Source organism: Pipra filicauda, unplaced genomic scaffold, assembly GCF_003945595.2.
Source record: "Pipra filicauda isolate LSUMZ 115617 unplaced genomic scaffold, ASM394559v2 scaffold16_size7369187_pilon, whole genome shotgun sequence".
Taxonomy (NCBI): Eukaryota; Metazoa; Chordata; class Aves; order Passeriformes; family Pipridae; genus Pipra; species Pipra filicauda.
Window position 1 is genome coordinate 5,819,110 of NW_024104207.1, and position 20,308 is coordinate 5,839,417.

Below are 20,308 nucleotides of genomic sequence, written 5' to 3' on the forward strand. Positions count from 1 at the left end.
AGGAAACGTAAAAACAGCTAACCTTTCAGTCCTTCAAAACTGCAGTAAGTAAATCCCATAAACATTCCCAAGCTATTTTCTGATGTCATTCCCATAAAGACACATAAAGGCTGTGTCTTTAATCTTACACCTCCTGACTTCATTAAAAAAAAAAAGAAATGTATGGTAATTCAAACTTACGATTAAGTTATCTGTACCAGATGCTATAGACATTCATCTTTCATTTCATTCACAATTAACTTGGTCACATTGAAAATCATAGGATCTTCCTATCAATTACATCTGAAGTTTTATTTCCACCTTGGTTTTAAAACTATAGGAAAATTATAGGAAACTAAGAAAATTCTGGCATTACATTTTATGTACATATGTACATTTATTAACACACACAAATGATGTTCTGATGTTCACCAGACCACACTCTTTGGTGTAAGTATATGATGTTTTATTTAGTATTTGAAATAAGTAAGAATGTAACGTGAGACCCAGCTGTGTAACAGTAACTCTCAACTACAGCAATCCTACATTAAATCTCTGGACTTGTTGGAAGAGTGTACCCAAGATTATACTCTCACTATTGTTAAGAGTTTCACTGTAGCATGTAGCAATAGTAAAATTTCCTTCAGAACAAGAGTGTTCTCCAATATCAATTCTCCTACTTAGCCTCCTTAGGAGAAGATTTTAAGAAGTTTTGTAAACCCTGAAAGTAGGAAAAAGCCAAGAACAGCACTACAACCAGGACTAAGGGATTCTGTTTTGACAGGCTGATTAGTAAACCAATGCACTAAAATGCTTCACTGTCTTCCAGGCGCTACTTCAACAAAACAGTCATCTTGTCTACCTTCTGTTAGAACTACAGCAATACATAATAGTTGTGAGAGTATTTTCTCTTTAGAACATCTGCGTCATCTCACCTACTGATGGCAAATACTTTCTGTCCACCACACATACTTTGTAACCTAAAGCCAGACAAAGGATTCAAGCTAGGAATTAACTGAGCAAAGACCACTCTTCTGAACTTCATCCTGAGAGATACAGGTATTTTATTCCCTCTTGGGGGGGATTTAACCAGAAAGCCAAAGTTCAGTTAAGATGCAAAATAATCTGAAACCTAGGGTCACCACTGGCTCATTTACTTTCTGTGGTTATCTTACATGTATTTTACAGCAAAAAGGGACTCTATTTTAAAACCATGAGCCAACCACAATGTACTACGATGACAGGTAAACAAAGCAACTGCTATAGTGTATTCCAGAACAGTTTGTCTTTTTAAAGCTGTATTGGGGCTTTGACTCTTTGGGGGGAGAAGATTTTTGATATCAACAGTTTTTGCTTCTTGAGATAGTCATATGCGCTCAAAAAATACTGGTGATTAACAGAAATATTCAAACTCCAAACTCAGTGCAACACCACTAGCCTTTCTTGAAGCTAAGTAAAGTGATGTTAGCATTTGACAGTAGTGGGCTTTAATTCCCACAGTATTTACCAGTGTGGAACCTTTTTGTCTCAGGCAAAAGACTAAGACGCTCAGCACATCATGAATCTGGTTAGGCTCAGTTGGATTTCCCTTTTCTTCACTGTCCTGAAAAGACAGTCCTGGTAAGCCCTATTACAGCAGATGTTTCTCTTGTTTCTGCTTAATAAAGACCTACACAGAAAACAGTTTCTTCTGAAACTTCTGTGCAGGGTGCCCAAATACAAGTGGGTGTGGATGATGGTGCTAATTGTTTTAGGAGTAGCTGTCAAAACAAACTGGCTTAAATAGCTCTCTGAAAAAAGCTGTAAAAGACCCGATGAAGTGGACTAACACCCTGGTAATACCGGAAGTCTTGCCCTTTAGTCAAATTTGGACTGCCTTCAACACTTTTCATAAGTCCAGGCAAATCTTAAGTTTTACTGCTTTCCATGACAAAGTGTGTAAAATGCAGTTACATATTATTGTAAAATTCTGTACCATGTACAGAACTTGCCAGAAACCACTAAACTGTGAAATACAGTACCTATGGATACTGAAATTGTAAGTAAATAGCACCTGCAAGAAACTGAATAAAGTTTTTAAATTATGCTGGTGGTGGGAAGTTATTGTGAAGGTATCCCTTCAAAATATTATAGGAAGCAGAATTCAACAAAAGAAAACAGGTAAAAGGAGAAACAATTGAATGTGTATTACTTGTCTGAAGATTATATACTTCACCCTGAAAGACTTTTGTTGCCATCCTACTTTCTCAACAGAGCACCTAGTTATAAAACTTAAATGAATGCTTTACACTAAAATTCACAGTATGAAGTTAACTGACTTTCCTTGTCCTCTAGTAGTTCTAGAAAACTAAGGCATAAAATGTACAGGGGCCAGAAGAAACTGCTAAACAAGTGGAAAATAAATGTAGCAGATAAACTACCAACTCCAGACAAAACACACCTAATAGCAAGAATCTTTGTTAGAGCTAATATTGAGGAAAGAGTGCATGTGCCAGAAAGAGCTAAAAAGACTTTTAGAAAAATCAAAAGGTCAGTGTTAAGTTTAAGGAATACACATTCCTGGTGGAGAAAAGATAATGTAAACAGATACTGTTACAGCACTTACAAAAATCTAAACCACAAATCACACTACTCTACAAAGCAACAACAGTACTGGGGCTGAACTGCCCTAAGCAATACAGTAACAGCAAAGACACACCCATAAACTTGAATCCAGAGGGCTTTAGGCACAATCTCCACAATCTCCAATAATTTACAGTAAAAATTGTATTTCATGTCAAGATCTTTCTGCAAAACATTCCAGTGACAAAACTACAAGTAATAAACTCACAAGAAAATATTTAACACTGAATAATAGCAAGTGGCCATCTAAGAAGGCGGACTCAAAGTCCCACAAAGAACTGAAATGAGTTAAGATTTCACTGATCTAGGCACAACACAATTCCTGTACTTAAATACTGATGCATAACAGCTTAAATAGCAATACTTAGCTGCTTAAACTCAATGGTGCTTTAAAGCATAGACCAGCTGATGCTATTAAGAGTTAAGACTAATGAAATGAAAAAACCACTAATTTGCTCTTTTGTCAGATTTAAGACTAAAATCTTCTTGATGTATTTAACATTATTATTAAACAAGTGACAATCGTCCTTCTCACCAGGGCTTTTGGAGAGCACCTGCTCTCTCTCTCATACACATTATAGGCAAAAATCAGCCATAGCACGAGGGTAGATTCAAATAATGCACAACAGTTTATAGTGCAGACTCTTCAACAACAGGCTATCATCACACACAATTCACACATTTTTCACTTAAATTTACAGTAGATATAAGAAAAATATTCTGCCACTATAACTGTTGCAGAGCAACAATCTAATTTATGTTTTCTAAGTGCTACTTGCTATTTGGTAGGACTCAATATGCCAAGTCTTTTTTGGAAGACAGCAGGGTTTCAGCTTATTCCTAAAGCACTATCTAGTTGCCACTGCTAAATGGCAGTGACCTGTGCTATCAAGTAAACAAAACCATTTTAAACCTACATTGAGTGGTTTTAGCTATTTTCTGGTAATTTTCTGCCGTACATAAGCCTACATTTGTCACTTTTAATCAAATACTTTAAGGTCAGCCTACGGCACTGAAGGCCACAAACACTCGATGTAAACAGATGACAAAGCAGTGACAGAAACAGAACATATTTAATTGTGTGGGAGTGGGGGAGCCCCACCCCGTCCAACAATAATAAGCTTACTGTTATTTCAAAGACCGTACTGCCAGCCTCTAAGGAAAGGACAGCCTTTTCGCTGTCCTGAGACTAAAAAGAAGCTTCACACTGTGCCATTTTGAACATGAATGACTTCCCCCCCCAAAAAAAAAAGTGTTTGCAGGAAAACCACATACCTTGACTTTGACAAGCCTTTTTGCTGTCTTGATCTTGGCTTCACAGAAGGCTCCTCTATACTTTGCACTCACATCAGTGCCCACTGTGAGATAGGGAGGCTCATCAATGGCCTGGAACACAAAGTAAAACAACTGCTTTTTAATTGCTGACCACTGGCAACACAGCTGCTAAGTCTCGCCGGCTTTTGTGGACAGACCACTAAAAACAGCCCAATAAAACTTAATCTGACAGCATATGTGTATCACAGTAGTAGAAATACAGAACACAACACTAAGCTAAACAATGAATATAAATACAATCTCATAATACAAATAAATAATCTCATTATATAAATATAAGCTCATAGATATAACAAACTGATATCACAGTTATCTACAAGAAGCACCACACAGGCTTCCAACCTCTGCACCATTTGAAGACACAGGAGATGACCAGTTCTGCTGCAGTGGTGAAGGCCAACCAAGAGTTTTAGTTTCTCCTTTAATTGCCTCAAGACCTGATAAGTCACATGACACTGATGTTTATTTCCCTTAAAAAATCAAGGTTCATTTTTCAGTAGGAAGTAGAACAACTCTGAAGAGATTTCCCTTTTTCACTTTCGAATGAAGTAAATTATAAAGCTGGGCTCTCATCAGGAGAGCAGCCCAGCGGGAAAAGGGCAGTAGGAACCTGACAGAGACTAAACACAGAGTGAAGGCGAAGGGTCCAGCCAAAACACAAGGTTCTGTAATACACAACACAGGAACAAGTGACACCCAAATAGGGAAACAAGAAATAGAAGAGGTGGGAAAGAAGTGGTGCAGGGAGTAGGAGGAGACCATGGGTCGAATACAAAGTATATAAAGTGAGCTCATGAAGGCGTTCATTCAAAGGAAGCCCATTTTCTCTCTACACAACCTCTCCTGTGGGAGGAGATTCCAGATAACTGAACCACCTCAGTATCACGTTGGTCTCTCTTCTGACCAACAGTCTGACTGTTGGTCAGAAGAGAGAAGGTAGAGGGTGACAGCAAGTGGAGTGAGGTTTATTTCCAAGAGCTGCAAGTGTTGATGGAGCCCCAAACAAGAGCTGAGAGATCTAAGCCCTTGTCTGCACCACATCATATTCCTGCACCCCTATGGATTCAGACACAGCTTATGAGAGGTAACTCTGGCACACTCAGGCTCCCTCTGGGTAGAATACAGAGATAAATCTTCACAGGTATCAGAGGTACTATTTGAGACTGAGGTGCCTGCACTCAGCATCAGGTAATTCCCACTGACCGCCTCCAGTTTCAATATATCAGAAGTAAAAGCATGGAATTATGTACCTGAATGCTTCAATGCGTGATTTTTCAGAAATTTAAGTTCTGCAAAATTTGAAATTGAGAAATATGAGATACTACAGGGTTAACTCCGTATTAATGGTTTTTTTACCTTGACTCTGTTCCAGCCTACCTCTCATTTGCATGTAATAGAATATATTTCTGAGTACTATAAAACTGTTATCAATCTGCACTTTCTAAGATCATTAGAAACACGAAAGTTCTAATGAACCCACCCCCCTCTTTTTCTCTCTCTGCATGCATGGTACGTGACTGCATGTAGAGTAGCCAGACGTGCCACACTGGTAGTACTATATCCACAAACACCTATCTGTTCCTAATCCAGGCTTAATAACCATAAAACTCAACTGAGATTAACGAGGAACCTTAAGAGTGCTGGGATTCTGAAACTGATTCCCTCCTTGCTTGTCCAACAGTGCAAAAGTACTTGCCTTCAAGTCAGGTTGCAATGCTTTTCTCTTACTGCACTTGGAAGGATGCTGAAAGAGGGACTCAGATGGTTCTAGTTAGTACTCTTACTAGAGTGAGCCAGGTAGCGGCTGCTTCACACAATATAAATCTGAACACAGGAAAGCAACAATGTTTTCTCTTGCAAAGACAGTAAAACTAAGAGGGGTGCATCCCTCCTGTTCCACCATACTCTTTACTAAATAAACTCATTCACCACTACAGTGTTTATATTCTCTCATGCCAGTTCATCTTTCAAACTTAAAAGAAAGTGTGGAGGACTGAGATTACTTTAACAAGACTGACAGATTCCAGATGGGTCCACACAGATGCACACAGCTATTATTCTCCTACAAACAAAACTTCAAGAGCTGGTTGTGTCAGTATCAGTCTATACCTCCATATACAGCCAAATTATCACAAAGGCCAATCCATAATGTTAAGGTGAATTTACATAACATAAAGAATGCTTTTCTTTACTGCTATTGAAGATTAACTAAAAAAAATACTAAAAAAAAAGGTGTAAAATTCTGGGAACCAAGATAATCTGAAATTCTGGTCTTTGACTGGAAATTTATGGCAAAGGAACAGGCAAAGCAACAATCAAAATTTAAAGAGAATTTAAAATTCTTATTAAGATCATAATTACCAGTATAATATCACTACTCTGATTTATTCTTAACAACTTCTTCCAAAAAGAATACTCATTTGAAGAACAAACATATGTAAGAATTAATTTCTGTTACTAAAACAGAAGTTCATTTCAATCTCTAGCCTACATCTTTTGAAATTACTCTATCTCCTTCCACTGGAATTAGTTAATATTTACCGCTGTAAAGAATTTCAAAGAATAGTAAACATATGGACCATTTGATTATCACTGTAGGTATGTTTACAAGAAATACAGTATCGGAGTGGCTTTTGAGAGAAAAATGATGAAATGCATTTCTTTAACTACCACTACGAATCATTATACACTTTAAAACAGTATATAAAATCTTCACGAGATACATACTGGAATTTTTTCTGCTGTTTTATTATTCTGCTGAAAGACAAATTACATGGGCTTTCAAACTCTCCCTTCCCCCAGACTGCAACAATTTTCAGTGACAAAATCACTTAACTGAAATTTTCAAAATACTTCCCTCATTCTGCCTGATAGTAACAGCAGAAAGTGATAAGTTAAAGCAATTAGCAAAACGTGATGCATCACAGAGAATGCAAACTAGAAAAGTAAACAGTAACATTCAAAGTCCGGCATTAATTTCAGATAATTCTTATCACAACTTTGTCATTTTCACCAACTCTGAGACACATGTTCTCAAGCAGGTTTTATTCAATTCCACCAACATTAGAGAAAGATTTGAAAATTAGTATACAGCTATTTTTACCTTGCTGTTATTCCTTCACTGCTTTGTGCTTACATCATTTAATAGATGTCCTTAGACTCAGAGTGAATATATGTTTGCCTGTTAAATTTTGACATGCTTTCTCAGAATTTGTTTTTATTCTGGTTTTGCTTTTCGGAACAGGTTACCAGGAAAAAACAGCACATTAAAATGCAGCTAAAATCTGATAATACAATTCAGTAATCTCAGGAAAGGTATTGCAAGCATACTGAAAGTATCTCAACAAGGGGCACTGCAGCAGTCTCTAAAGGGAAGAGGGAAACACAACACTGGACTACCCTACCACATAAGAAGTTCTGAGCTTCCTAAAATTATTGAAGATATCTTGAGACATCTTGAAACAACTGTATTAGTCTCATATGTTGTTATCTCCAAATTTCTGAGCTGCAGTCTCAGCCTTCACTTTATTTTAAAACACGGTAATCTGAATTTGCATTTACAGTTTATATCTGAACATAATCATTTGCACTTTGTAACTTATAGGTAAGAATTATTTTTTCAAAAGTATATCATGAACAAAAGTTTATTGATGGCTGTAACAGGAAAACTGAAAAGTATGTCCAGCACACGCTGTCGTTCATTTATAATGAGATCATGAACTTTTTTCATTCAGAGCACACTCCAGGTTTCCTGTCAATGTTTCTATGTCTCTATACTCTCAAAAATCTTTCAGTTCACACTGGGAGAAGGAGAAAAGTGAAGCTGAGGGTGGTATCTCAGCTTGTTCGCTTCGTTGTTTTACTATTGGCAGTAGACTGGTATTGAAGCTCTTCATGGAAACCACTCACCAAGCAGGCGCTTCCAAGACGGATCACTACTTTGTCTGCATGAATGACCGAGGCCGGGCTACCAGAAGGGGGGCCGGCTCTGCTGTGAGTGACTGCTCTGAGTGACACAGCGAGACAGGGATACCGGGGGAAGGCTGTACCCCGCGGGAGCGTGGGGCCGCAGCCAGGCGGGGGGGACGGCAGGGCTCTTTTGGGAAAAGACCGGGGCGAGCCCTTCCTCAGCATCGCTGCAGTGGGTGCTGAGCGCTACCAGCGCCTCAGCAGCTCCCCGAGGAGCTGCGAACAGCCGGGTCCATCCTCCAGCTCTGGCAAGGCTGCCGGAAGCAGACGGAGCCCGGGTGATTTGTTTGGCTCGTTCGGGGCGGCAGAGGTGCACCGGTGTTCTCCAGGGACCTGTCGCTTTAAGGGGAGGGGCCGGAGCCGGGAAGCTGCCAGAAGTTTCTGGCTGCCCGAGCCAGCCCCGAGCGCTGGCGCCCGCCCGCGCCCTCTCCCCGAAAGCGCCCAGGGCTCTGGCAGATTAAGCGCGGATTGCCGTAAACTAAATTTGTCCCCTTAAGGCGATTGCCTGGTAAATCTGCACGCAGGGCTTCCCGGGAGCCGGCCGCTGCTGGAGCCGAGCGCTGGTAACGCTAACTCCCAGGATCCGCCCGGTATCGCTCCCGACCCGGCACCTCGGCCCGGGAAAGCTGCGAGCGCTGCCCGCCCTCCTGCAGTGCAGCTCCTCCGGAACGCCGCTGGAATGTGCCGTACTCTGTAACATATCCTAAATCATCAGCCAAACTACTATAAAAATTTCTGGCGCTGTCTTGGGTGACCAAGAAGGGATAAAGAGGAAAAAACTTCCTGCAGTTTTGCACTTTCCATTAGGAAATCCAAACCAATGGGCAACCACGATGCTCCTAGTAGCACTTAATTTTATTAGTGGGAATAGGATGAATAATTTCTCTGCTATCTCAATTCACAACTGCTGTGCACGGGCAGGAGTTGGAGGACAAGCTGCCGCAGCTGAAAAGCTGGTTTACCACTTAAATAAGGAGCAGTCTCTAGGTGACCAGTCAGCAATTTCCACCAATTCAGTGGCTGAATTTTCTTTGGCAGGCAAAAGCAGGCTGCTGGAAGGGTTCTGCTCCAGCCTTCAAGCTGATTATACCTGGAAGGACTGATAAATGGCTAGATGCCCACATCATAAAACAACCTACACATCTTCTGAATTTGGACATTTACATTGGTATTAATAGCTCTGGTCTTCCAAGTGTGAGGGAGGAAACACATGGACCTCTTCAGAGCACTATGGAATATACATTTTAGCATTGCAATCTAAAATGGTAGCATCATGCTTTTACATACATTTAAAGGCTGTTACAGAAGTTGGTTTTCCAGCATTTAACAGATTTATATATTTTTCCATCTATGTGGGATGAAATCATCCTCACCCCTCTTTTTTCAACTGTGCTGCATTACTATATTCAAATTCCTTTGTAAAGTCTGTCATGCCATACAGCAGCTGATAAAATTGCTTTACACTGTGCTTTGCCTATAAGCACGTCTAATACAGAGTGTGTGAATATATTATTTCTATCTCCTAATCTGTATTCCTCTGCACCACACACAGGATGTTCCAAGTAAACCACATGAAAACAAGATTAAGTATTCAATCTAGAAACACAGCAGACACGGTTACTAGGAAAGCCTGCAGGACTGCTTTCAGATTAATACACAAAGAGAAAACTGGGTCTATACCTTCCTTTTGTCTTTCACACATAGAGAGTTTGAAGAGCTGAGATTTCAGCTTGTATTAAACATCCAAAATTCAACATTTATCTACTCTACAAGACTCTTGAGAAACTAGGGAAGCAATTTCAAGAAGCAAAGATCACCCCAACAATCCCACAACTACTGATAAGAAAGGACTGGTTTTAGTTTTTAAATGAAAAATTCACATTTGTTTATTTTCAATAACCAAGGTTCAGAAAAAGCTCGTTAAAGATTCAAGACTCTCCCCCGACCCCACCTGGTATCCATATTAATTACTGAGTTTAAAAAAGAAACATCATAAGACTCAACATCTGATTTTTTTTCTCATCCATATTAAGCAAGAGGAACAGTGGCAAAACTTTTTTTGCTACTGCCTATGGTATTTTGAAGTTATTTTTCCAAGGGACATGTTTTCTAATTGTTTGCCTATCGTCCATAATTCAAAATGGAAACACCCAGTTTGCAAGTGGAATCATCACACACGTACTTGAATATTCCACCTACAGTCATCCCAGTCACACAAATCACTGGGAAAAACCACCAATAATACCCCACTACTTCAACCCAAACCCCAAACCAGATTTTTAAGTCATCTAATGAAGGTCAAAAATTCCCTTTCCATCCTGCAGAATTAGCAGCCACCTCGGTGTCATTCAAAGGTTTTCAGAAACTTTAGGGCAATGAAGGCTTGAAAAGATGCAATTTTGAAAAACAGTATCTTTTTTTTTACAGCAGAATCAATCTCTTAATAAACAAAATCACAGAGTGTAATTAAGAGGACAAGATTTTGCTTACAGTTCAACCTGCTGTCGTTTGAAAGACACTCAACTTTACAGTAATAGCAGATATTTTCAGGAAAAACTGTAATTGTAACACTTTAATATACTCAATTTGGCAGATAATAATTAGTTTATAGTTGATTTTAAATACATTTCTCATGTATTTTCAGAGCAGCAAAGATGAGAAACTTCTAAAACCTTTCTACAAACTGTATGTTACGGAGGCACACAACTCCTCAGAGACAAATGCAGTATCTGAAACAAAGACCGAAGTCCAGAAGACAAAACCTCCTTAAAAAAAAGTAAATCTATTGGCCCATCATCCACCTCCCAGAAATGAGAACACTGCAACAGGAAACAGGAGGAATTTTTCTGTGAACTTGCAAACTACAAAATAGAAGAAAAGGCAGTGATGTTTTTCACATGAAAAAGCTATTACATGAAAGCTCAAGAGTGTGCTTTGGGCAAATTTTCTTCTGGCTGAAAAAAAATCAGATTTTGACTTGATACTTTGCTTTTGTTACTGTTGTGCATTTCAGAGAAAGGTAAAACTAATAATTTTGAAATTTCTGAAGGAAAATGGTTCAATTTTATCAGTATTTGCCCACAAATAAAAATTATGGTAGAAAACATCCTGATCAAACCAAACATTTACAAGTTAAAAAAAAGGGGGGGGCGCTTCTTGTAATGAAAATTATTTCCAGTTTCAATTTAAAACCTACAGGAAGTTTCAAGTAACACCTCACTAATCTTGTAAGCAAACATTATACAGCTGTGGCAAAAAGTCATTCCCCTCAACCAAGCTGGAAGTTACCAGACAGATGTCTGGAAGCATTAAACCAACTTCTGACAGCTTTAGCCTTCTCTATAGGTGCAAAGCATATATTTTCTTTATTTCAAATTATTCTGTTAGATCAGTCCAATGCCAAGCTTATTTAAAGTTCTTAAAGACTTGAAAGGGTTCAAAAGCTGATTTTCCTCTTCAAATAAAAATGAGTTCTGTGGAAAGGATTTACAGGTTCTAAGACCATGAAGGACCAAGTGACCCAAAACAAGAGGTTCAATTTGGTACTCGCGAGTAACACTTCTTTTATTTAATGTATCTGTATTAAATGCAAAATGGATTTTCATTATTTTTACTTATCTGTGTAAAGCTGAATTTTTATGGGACTAGTAATCCCATTCCTTTTTTTTTCTTCCCAGAACTATGCTAAGTTGATGGATACAGAATTATAAAAATATTTTAACTCTACTCAGAACATGAGAAATATTTAGAAGATTTTAAAAGTTAGTCTATCCTAATAATTTCCAAAGAGCAACTCAATTCTTCATCCAGAAATGTACCAAGTAGTGTTATTTCCAAACATCTAAACTGTAATTACCTCATTTCCTATTTAAAATAGCAAATCCAGAAAGGTGACTATGCTTTAAAAGATTACAGCATTATTTTTTTCCCAACCCAACTGAATGAAACCCACTGAATTCTGATTCTGTTCCTAATTTGGTCACAGACTTGCTGCACCACGATGAGACCCAGCAGGCATGTACCAATTCTCAATTCTGCAGAATGGGGCTAATGCACATCTAATTCAAAGGCAAGTGAGCATTTGATGTTTCTCTAGTACTTTCAGACCTAAGAATGGAAATCTGTATTCTTTCTATTGGTATAGCACATCTCTCTATACAATGTTTTATTTAATAAAAACACTCCAGAACTGCTGATCAAGCTCTCTAAAAATAACGCCAGTTCCTTACTATTTCTTCTGTAGGTCTCTTGTTTTGTATTGCTGAAAGGCTACATGAAGATATTTTGAATGCCTGCTCCCACTGTTTATCCCTCTAAATATAAAATCTTTTTTGAAGTCAATTATTGCCATAGCTACCAGACTGCATTTTTTCCTGTAAGGTTTAACTAAATATTCAAACTATTTAACATAATAGTTTAGTACTGTAAAATGGTGAAACTTCATTAATGTCGGCCAGACTTTTTTTGTACGTTTCAAGTGAAGTCTGACCATTAAGTTTCTACATATGTGCAGATAAAAAACACTTAATTTGAAATAAGAAGCTTTTTGAAAGAGAAGACTTCTCTTTTAGTCACAGATATTTGAAAGCCTTCTTTCACATTTCCTGTGTTTAGTGCAAGAACCAAATTCATTCAAGTATGGAAAACTGTTAAGTGAAAAAAAAGGAAGCAATAAATAACATGTTTGTTATTAGAGGGTAAAATAACTTAGTAAAAAGTATGTCCTTGATACCTGTTTTGCACTTGGAAATAAGGAATATATTAAACCTTTACATTAAAAAGTACTCTTTTTCCAACTAAAACCTTTAGATAACACTTAGAGGCATTATTTAAATTATTAGGTCTGGAAAACTTGCCTCATATTTAAAAATGTGCCACAGTTCTGTCTAGAGATGCTGCTGTGTAAAACTTGGGATGTTTCAAAGCACTGAAAAGAATGATAGGATAATGATATGCTCGTCTTCCAAATGGATTGGAACAAAGATAATTTGATAGTTTAATCAAACAAACCAGTCCAGGCTGTTCCTGATCAAAATGGTGAAGAGACTAATATATGACTATGCAAAGTGTAAAAAATCAGTAGTCAATGAAATCTCAAGAGACCAAACTGTTTTTAAGACAATTGCATAATTCTTTGGCAATATTTCTATTTCTAGTCAAAGACAGTTTAACTATTGTTTTCTGTTTAAGAAGTCAGTTCTACAGAAATTCAGTATAACAGTATACAGAACAGGAAAATCTATATGTGTGAAACAAATTGCATTCTACAGCAAATCTATTCTAGGGAACTGATAATACTGGCATTTTGGTTGACAGAAAAATATAACAATATTTTTAGATACTAAAACTGATACCAAGAACAGGAATAGTGAATAGTAATTAAAATCAGATAATTATCTAAGAATGTTGGGGGGTTTTTCACTGAAATTGTGGCATATAAAGCTTCTGTTTATTATCATCTATTTTTAAAACTATTTTCTATTGTGTAAAACTTCAGACACAAATTCATGCCAAGTTGAAAAACTGAACCTTAAAAAAAAAACCACCAAAAATTGAACAAAATCAACACCCAAAAAACCAAAACCTATAAATCATGACTCTCTTTTCTGCAAATACAAAAGAAAACTTCTTATCTTGGTTTACTTCCATACTTTGTACAACACTTTCTAAACTTCTTATGAGGAAAGAAAAGCAGGGAGGTTGTTCCTAGGTTAGAACAGAAAGGGAAAGCTGAAGAGATGAGTTACTAATTCAAAATACCCCAGCAGAATGAGATTTCTCAAACACTGACCCAAGTCAATTCACTAACTAGCTATGATTTTCTTAGTCTTATATGTACTGATAAAATTATATTCCAAAATTCTAAGCATTTTAAGATTTTATTTTCTGTATTTACATGAAATTGTAACTGTAGCTGATGTGTAACTTCATATAAAGTAGTTTATAAAAATATGTTAAAATTATAACAAAATAACACATTGAATTATATAATCAGTCCGGTAAAAGAATCATGAGTAGCCTTTGAATTTAGTTTTTGCCACTGTTGCCAGCTAGGAGAACAATGAGGAAGTACCAAAAGTAATGCCCAACCTACACACAACTGTCAAACAATATGAAACAAAAACTCCAAATACAAAACAAACTGGAAAACTAGGATTTTTCTGATTGAGAATCGATCCCTCCCAGAAACACATTATTTAGTACATTAAGCACAACTGATCTGCACATCAAAGCTACGCAAAAATCGAAGCATTCAGGAAGTAAGAACGTGTGCACTTTGGTTCTTGAGACAAAATGAATTTATAGCAGATCACCAACTGTACACAAGAGTCAACCAAAAGCATAGTAGTATATACTGGCTAACTTCATACAGTAACACAACAAATTTTAGACAGGAGAAAGGATTTTAACTCTGCCATGCTTCTTCGACTGCTGCCTAGCAATTCACTGTAAAACTGCTGGCCAAGGACAAGACATTGAGAAAGAACTATGAAAATTAGTTTAGAAAATACCTACAAAGAGACTAAAATAACTTAATCTAACCATTTTATCAAATTACAATGGATGAGATTCCTGGGAAAAACAAACAAAAACTTAATTACACATAGAAGGTTATCAAGGCTGTTCCTCTCAGCAGGATCATTTTAGCTGTATTATTCGTAACAGATGCCTGTAATATCTATTCTTAAATTTAGAAGTGAATATTCCACACTCTCTGCAGTGCTTACAGGCTTTTCTATAATATCACATCTAAGCATTCCTTGCTATTGTTATTTCTTGTCTTATCAACACTGCATATAGAGAGCAGTGTACTTCTCCTTTGCAGCTTTCAAGAGATGCAACTCCTTAAAGCAATCCCATTTCTAAAAGAAAAAAACAAATTATGATGTAAATTTTACCTATAAGGCAAATATTTATATATATTTCTATTTACCTACAGGCCCTGAATTTCTAATTGCTCCTCTGGAGTTTGATTTAATGACCTCAGATGTTTCTTCTAGTTGGTGCCTAAAAACAGACACAGGTATGTCCTAATTAACTGCAAAAGAAGCAGACATAATTTCACACAATTTTCAAGTAATACCTTAACATTCCAGTATGACATTTGCCTTTTTGGCAGGAGTTTGACATTGCCTCATGTTCCACTTATTTTTTGGCTATTTTTCTAAGAACTGCCCCCTCAGGGGAGGAGGAAATAGCATGCAGCACGTTCCATTTTCAATAGGAGTGAGCTGTTAATGTGGCACATGCCATACTATGAAACTCAAGCAAGTGAGTTGACTGTTGATGGCTCCCCAGTTCAGCCTGTTGGATGTCTTCAACCACAGATGCTAAAACCTTGGATGAAAAGGCAGCTAGCACAAAGTTCTCAATTCCATGTACTGGGAGTCTTGGCTTATTGAATAAAGCACCAGTCTCATTCCTTCAGAGGATCTGGACTCCTGCAAATCCATTACATGAACCACTTTAATGGAAATGAGATGCCTGAACAAGGTACTTGCAGATAGGTCCTGTGCTAACCATCCAACAGATTCTACCCTACTTCATAAAGTCCTCTCACCTGATTCTCTTTCTGCCCAAGAGGCAGACCATCCACTGCCACAGGCCTGCATTGTTTATAATACAAAGGAGACTCCCACAGTGCCATCACTCCCACTGAGAAGTATCACAAACACCCATAAGTTAGCTAGCTACAGTCCTTCACTGGATTTGGCCCATAGTGTCAAACTCAAGTGCTCTTTCATGGCATAGGAAAGAAGCAATATTGCAAGGTTCTTTAATCTTATAATCTAGGGCATTAAAAATCCCATGGCTTCAGGATGAACAGAGCTTTTAGATTTAAAAAAAAAGGATATTAACATACTGTGTAACTAGATGCTTGAAGAGATCATAAGGATTGATACAAATATTCCATCTCTTTGAGGCTTTAAATCAACAATCTTACTGAATACACATTAAAAGTATGATCAAGCAAAGTTTGAGGTAGCCATCCAGACACCTAAATATGGCTACAGGTATACATGCCCAGATTCTGAATCAACAAGGAACTCCCACAATTAAAACAAAATACTGTGATAAAGGCAACTACAGCAGGAAAGACTTCTAAAGAATTATCTCCATTTTTCAAAATTATGTGAACTGCCACATATACCAAATAGCCAGTCGAAGTGATCCGAAAAACCACTTGGCCAAAGAAATACCAGCTTTACCACTTCTGATATGCGCTGATGTGTGTCAGAACTCATTTTGCCACCCCCAGGCACTTGCGTGATGTCTCAGACAGACAGGAAGTATGCACATGGTTTCATCTCTGGTTAGAGCTCAACTTACTTACCATACTAATTTTAAAAATACTCTGTACACAACTCCGCTCAGCAACAATCTGTTCACTTCTTTAGTTTTAAAAGCTCAACTGTTGCAGTCAGTCCTCACTTCCTCTCAACAAATTATGTAGGCCAAAGCCGGCTGCTTTGTCCTTATACTTATTGCTCTGAAATCCTGCAATCTTGTGGCTATTACAGCTGTGGGTTTTGTAGCCTCAAAGGCATCCCATTACAATGGATTAGAATTTCATAATGCATTTTTCTTAGTACTTACAAAAAACTGGTAACATAACTTGTAGTTAATACAGTCGCTTATTAGATTTCCGAAATGGCAATATTCATAATGCCACTCTCTGCAAAGGAACAGATGGAATAGGCCCTTTATTTAAATTCAGGATGGGAAGAAGAAAAATGAGGGCTAAAGAAAAAGGAATCTTATTTTAAGTGAGCAATTACTAACATATGCAGTTTCTGCTGTATTTGCAACCCAAAATACACAAGTACCTGTATAAGAATCAAAATATGAATGTTTTGCGTAGAACTGTATGAGTTGACAAATGGCAAGAGGCAAAACATCACAACAGCCCAGAATGCTATAGAAACAGGAAACTTCTGAAAATAAAAGCGCTTTAAGACCTACCTACTACAAAAGCATATGGCTTCTTTATGCTAGGAATCTATTAAAACAGAACTGGTCTAAATGCAAGTCACATTCATTTATTTGTTTTTCCTGGTAACTCTGAGTGATCACCAGGATGCAGTTTTGATCATTATGCAAAGTTAGAAAATCAGTCTAGTAAAACAGGTGGAACCTATTCACTCCTATAAGAATAAAGCCAGAAATACTAGGATAAATATTCAAAAATTTCTATCTACCTACAGAAAACAACAAAAAAAAGTAGCCATCAAATATAAATCCAATAAAATGGGTTTAAGCAGTTAGAGTTGGTGACAGACACTACCTACTGCCAACAATAGTTCTTAATTTCTGAAACTACAAAAGGTAGGGGGAGGTATGTGCTGATAGATGCTCACCACCACAGTTATGCAGATGGTGTGCTCTTTCATATTTCTTTTGTGAGTTGAATTAACAACTCAGGAGTGTAAAAGGGGAAGGCTTTGGCCCTCCAAACTCAAGCCCACATGAATGATGCCTCTCCCTGTCCATCGTCCCTTTTGCATCTGTTCTGATACACCTTTGGTTATGGGCTAAAGTGATTCAACTCACCAATTCAACACATAGCTACTTGTTTCTGTTACTTTTGCTAAACTAATTTTCTTTCACTGTAGTAAGTTGTATCATTTCACTTTAAGGTCATACATCAGAGTTAACAAAGTAGAAGAGGATAAATCAATGGGTCAACTGGCAGCCTGCTTCGAACTACAACATGAAGTAGCACTCCATAATAATTTAGAATTTTCAAGGTTCTTGCAAAAAAAACCACAGAAATCTCAACTTAGGAAAAAAATCCTTTTCGCCACAATTTCATATGTTTGTGTGATAGCATTTTCTATATTTACCTTTTCATTGCACACTCTAGATCTCTAAGTTCTTTTTTTTCCAAATTCCAAAATCCAGCTTCACCCTAGCTGGATGAAGGTGACGTTTACCATGCTACTTTTTTTTTAATGAATTGGTAGCCAAGCTAACAGTCTCTTCAAATGATCTTGGTGTCAAACAAACAGCTTTCAGTCAAACATGTCCACTAAATCCCTGAAGTGGCTTTAAACTGGCTGAAAGCACTTCAGCACTGGCATATATGCAAGGTCAAACACAAGTTTGTATTCGAAGTCTAATCTACTTGGATAGCACTCAGAAAACCAGTTTATGTTAAGTTTTATATCCAGCCCACATTATTTGCAAACAAAGCAGGTATTAGTGATTTAACTGAGCATTCTGCTATAAAAATCAACAGTCTATTCCCACAATCTAGCAAAGCACCATCACCACTAGGTGTTTTTGTAAAATAAGAAGTTCAATTGTAAACTGAGAACTAATTTCAAGATTAATTTCAAAAAATTCAGGATTTCCCACAAAACAGACCCTTTCCTTAATTCAATTTATAAATGGGATCAGTCCTGTCAAAAAATAACAGTTTGGTTTGACAGTCCAGAAAATGTGACATTTAATGACTGGACTACAGAAAACTTGCACCAAGATGATGACCCAGTGTTGAAACAGTCTTTAAAAGGCCTTCAAGGAGCAGAGATCTATAGTAGAACAAGAAAACTATCCAAAACTATACAGCTGATTGCTCCCAAGAAGTCACTGCTTTTGCACACGGAAGGATAAACCTTAACTCCATTGAGTTAAACAGCAATGGCAGACACTAAGCACATTTGAATCCAGAAAAACCTGTTTCAGGTTATACCATACTGGCAAAGAGATCAAAATATGAGAAAACATATTCTTTCAGTGGTCTCATGGTCTCGCATGGATTTAACCTGGGAATCCCATTAGCACCGTTTGACACAGCACATGCACTCACTGATTCACTACAGTTACAGGAATATGAATATGCAGACTTTCTCCCCCCCTTACAGAGACTGAAATTCCTATTAAAAAAATCAACTAAAGAAAGGTTAAATATAACTACAAAGGTAGTTTCAGTCAATTACACCTCTGGCATCTAGTTTTTTCTGATAAATTCAGACTTGGTGGAGATACAGTCAGTTAAGTTCCCATTTCAGACTATATTAAATTAAAGCATATATATCAAAGGTATCTTACCTACAGAAGAAAGTTCTATTCTCTCCCCCAATTTGCCTTTTGCTTTTTTCCTGGCTTTTCTGAACAGGTTGTTCTGACAAAGTGTAAGGCTGAGACTCACTAAGATACAAGTACAAGTAACAGAATGTGAAGATGCAGTTCAGAACAGTCAAACCAGGCTCTCCTTTGCTTTCCAGTAACTTGCTCTGCAGAAATATCCTTAAATTTCTCCGCTGGCTTCAGGAGATTTAGCATGCACAGACCAACAGTCTGTCTTCCTTTCTAGCTCAGTGCCAGCAATAACTTTTAAGACTCTCATTTTGCAAACTAGCCAAACTCAAACATTTTTCATTTGGTTTGGGTTTTGGATGATGTTTGAATTCAACTACATTCAACATTAATCCCTAGACTTTTCCTGAGGCTTTAGTGTAAGCCAATCCTTATTTGGAACATTTTGACAGATCTTCACTTCTGCTCTAAACTAGCCAGTTATCTCTCACCACTAACCTGCTACACTATTCTTTAGTCTCCAGGGGAAAATGTTACACAAGAGCTAACAAAACACATCTCATTTGGATAAAACAACTAACACACTAAGAGTGCAGTATTTTGGCTTAGAAATAGTGAGCTCTTATATTTGGCTTTCTGGGAATTCCCTATGCAACAATTACGCATTTGAAACATCTAACAGAATGGAATTGGAATGAAATTCAAAGGCAAGCTAGCCAACAAACAGAACCTTTTAAATAACTGTAGGTAATTTCTAGATATTAAAATATATACATATGTGCTTCAGAGGGTGTGTGTATATAAGTGTTAACTCGATCACTATTACTTTTGCTGCATAAACTTCTGAAAGAAGAAATTACAGGAATTTTCCTTTACAGGTATATCTCTACTGGTCTCTTTGCAATGTTTTGGCATGATACATTTTAGATATCTTTGTCAATGTGCTGCAAATTACCCTTTTCTATGTTTTTGCACTTTTACACTTAGCAAATATTCATTTTTCTCTCCAAGATGCCTGTGAGGAAGATTCTTCTTCTTCATAAACAATTATTTAACATTATATTAGTGGAGATACAAATAGCATACAATAACTATACACATGCAAAACATCAGTAGTACCTTAGGCTTAGATCAGCAGAGGCTATATTTTTATAGCATCTGGAGTACAGTCTTACAGTCTTTGAACTGCCTGTAAATTTACTACAATAAAAATATCTTTCTCTTACAGAGATACGTAGCTCTATCTTTACAGAAAGATATTACATCTTCTGAAACAGTGAAACAATTCTTCAGCTTCTTCTCCCAGTAAATAAAAAGGGAAAGGGAAAAAAAAAACATAAAAATTGAAAGTACCTGCAAC

At 37.3% G+C, this 20,308-nt stretch overlaps 1 protein-coding gene across 1 annotated transcript in view; it reads right to left on the reverse strand.

Annotated features, from left to right (window-relative positions):
- The window catches only part of ARID4B (AT-rich interaction domain 4B), a 90,177-nt gene that overhangs the window by 55,212 nt on the left and 14,657 nt on the right, over positions 1 to 20,308 (reverse strand). The window contains exon 4 of the mRNA XM_039379566.1: positions 3,877 to 3,987. Coding sequence (XP_039235500.1) covers positions 3,877 to 3,987 — 111 coding nt within the window. The remainder of the gene's footprint in view (positions 1 to 3,876; positions 3,988 to 20,308) is intronic.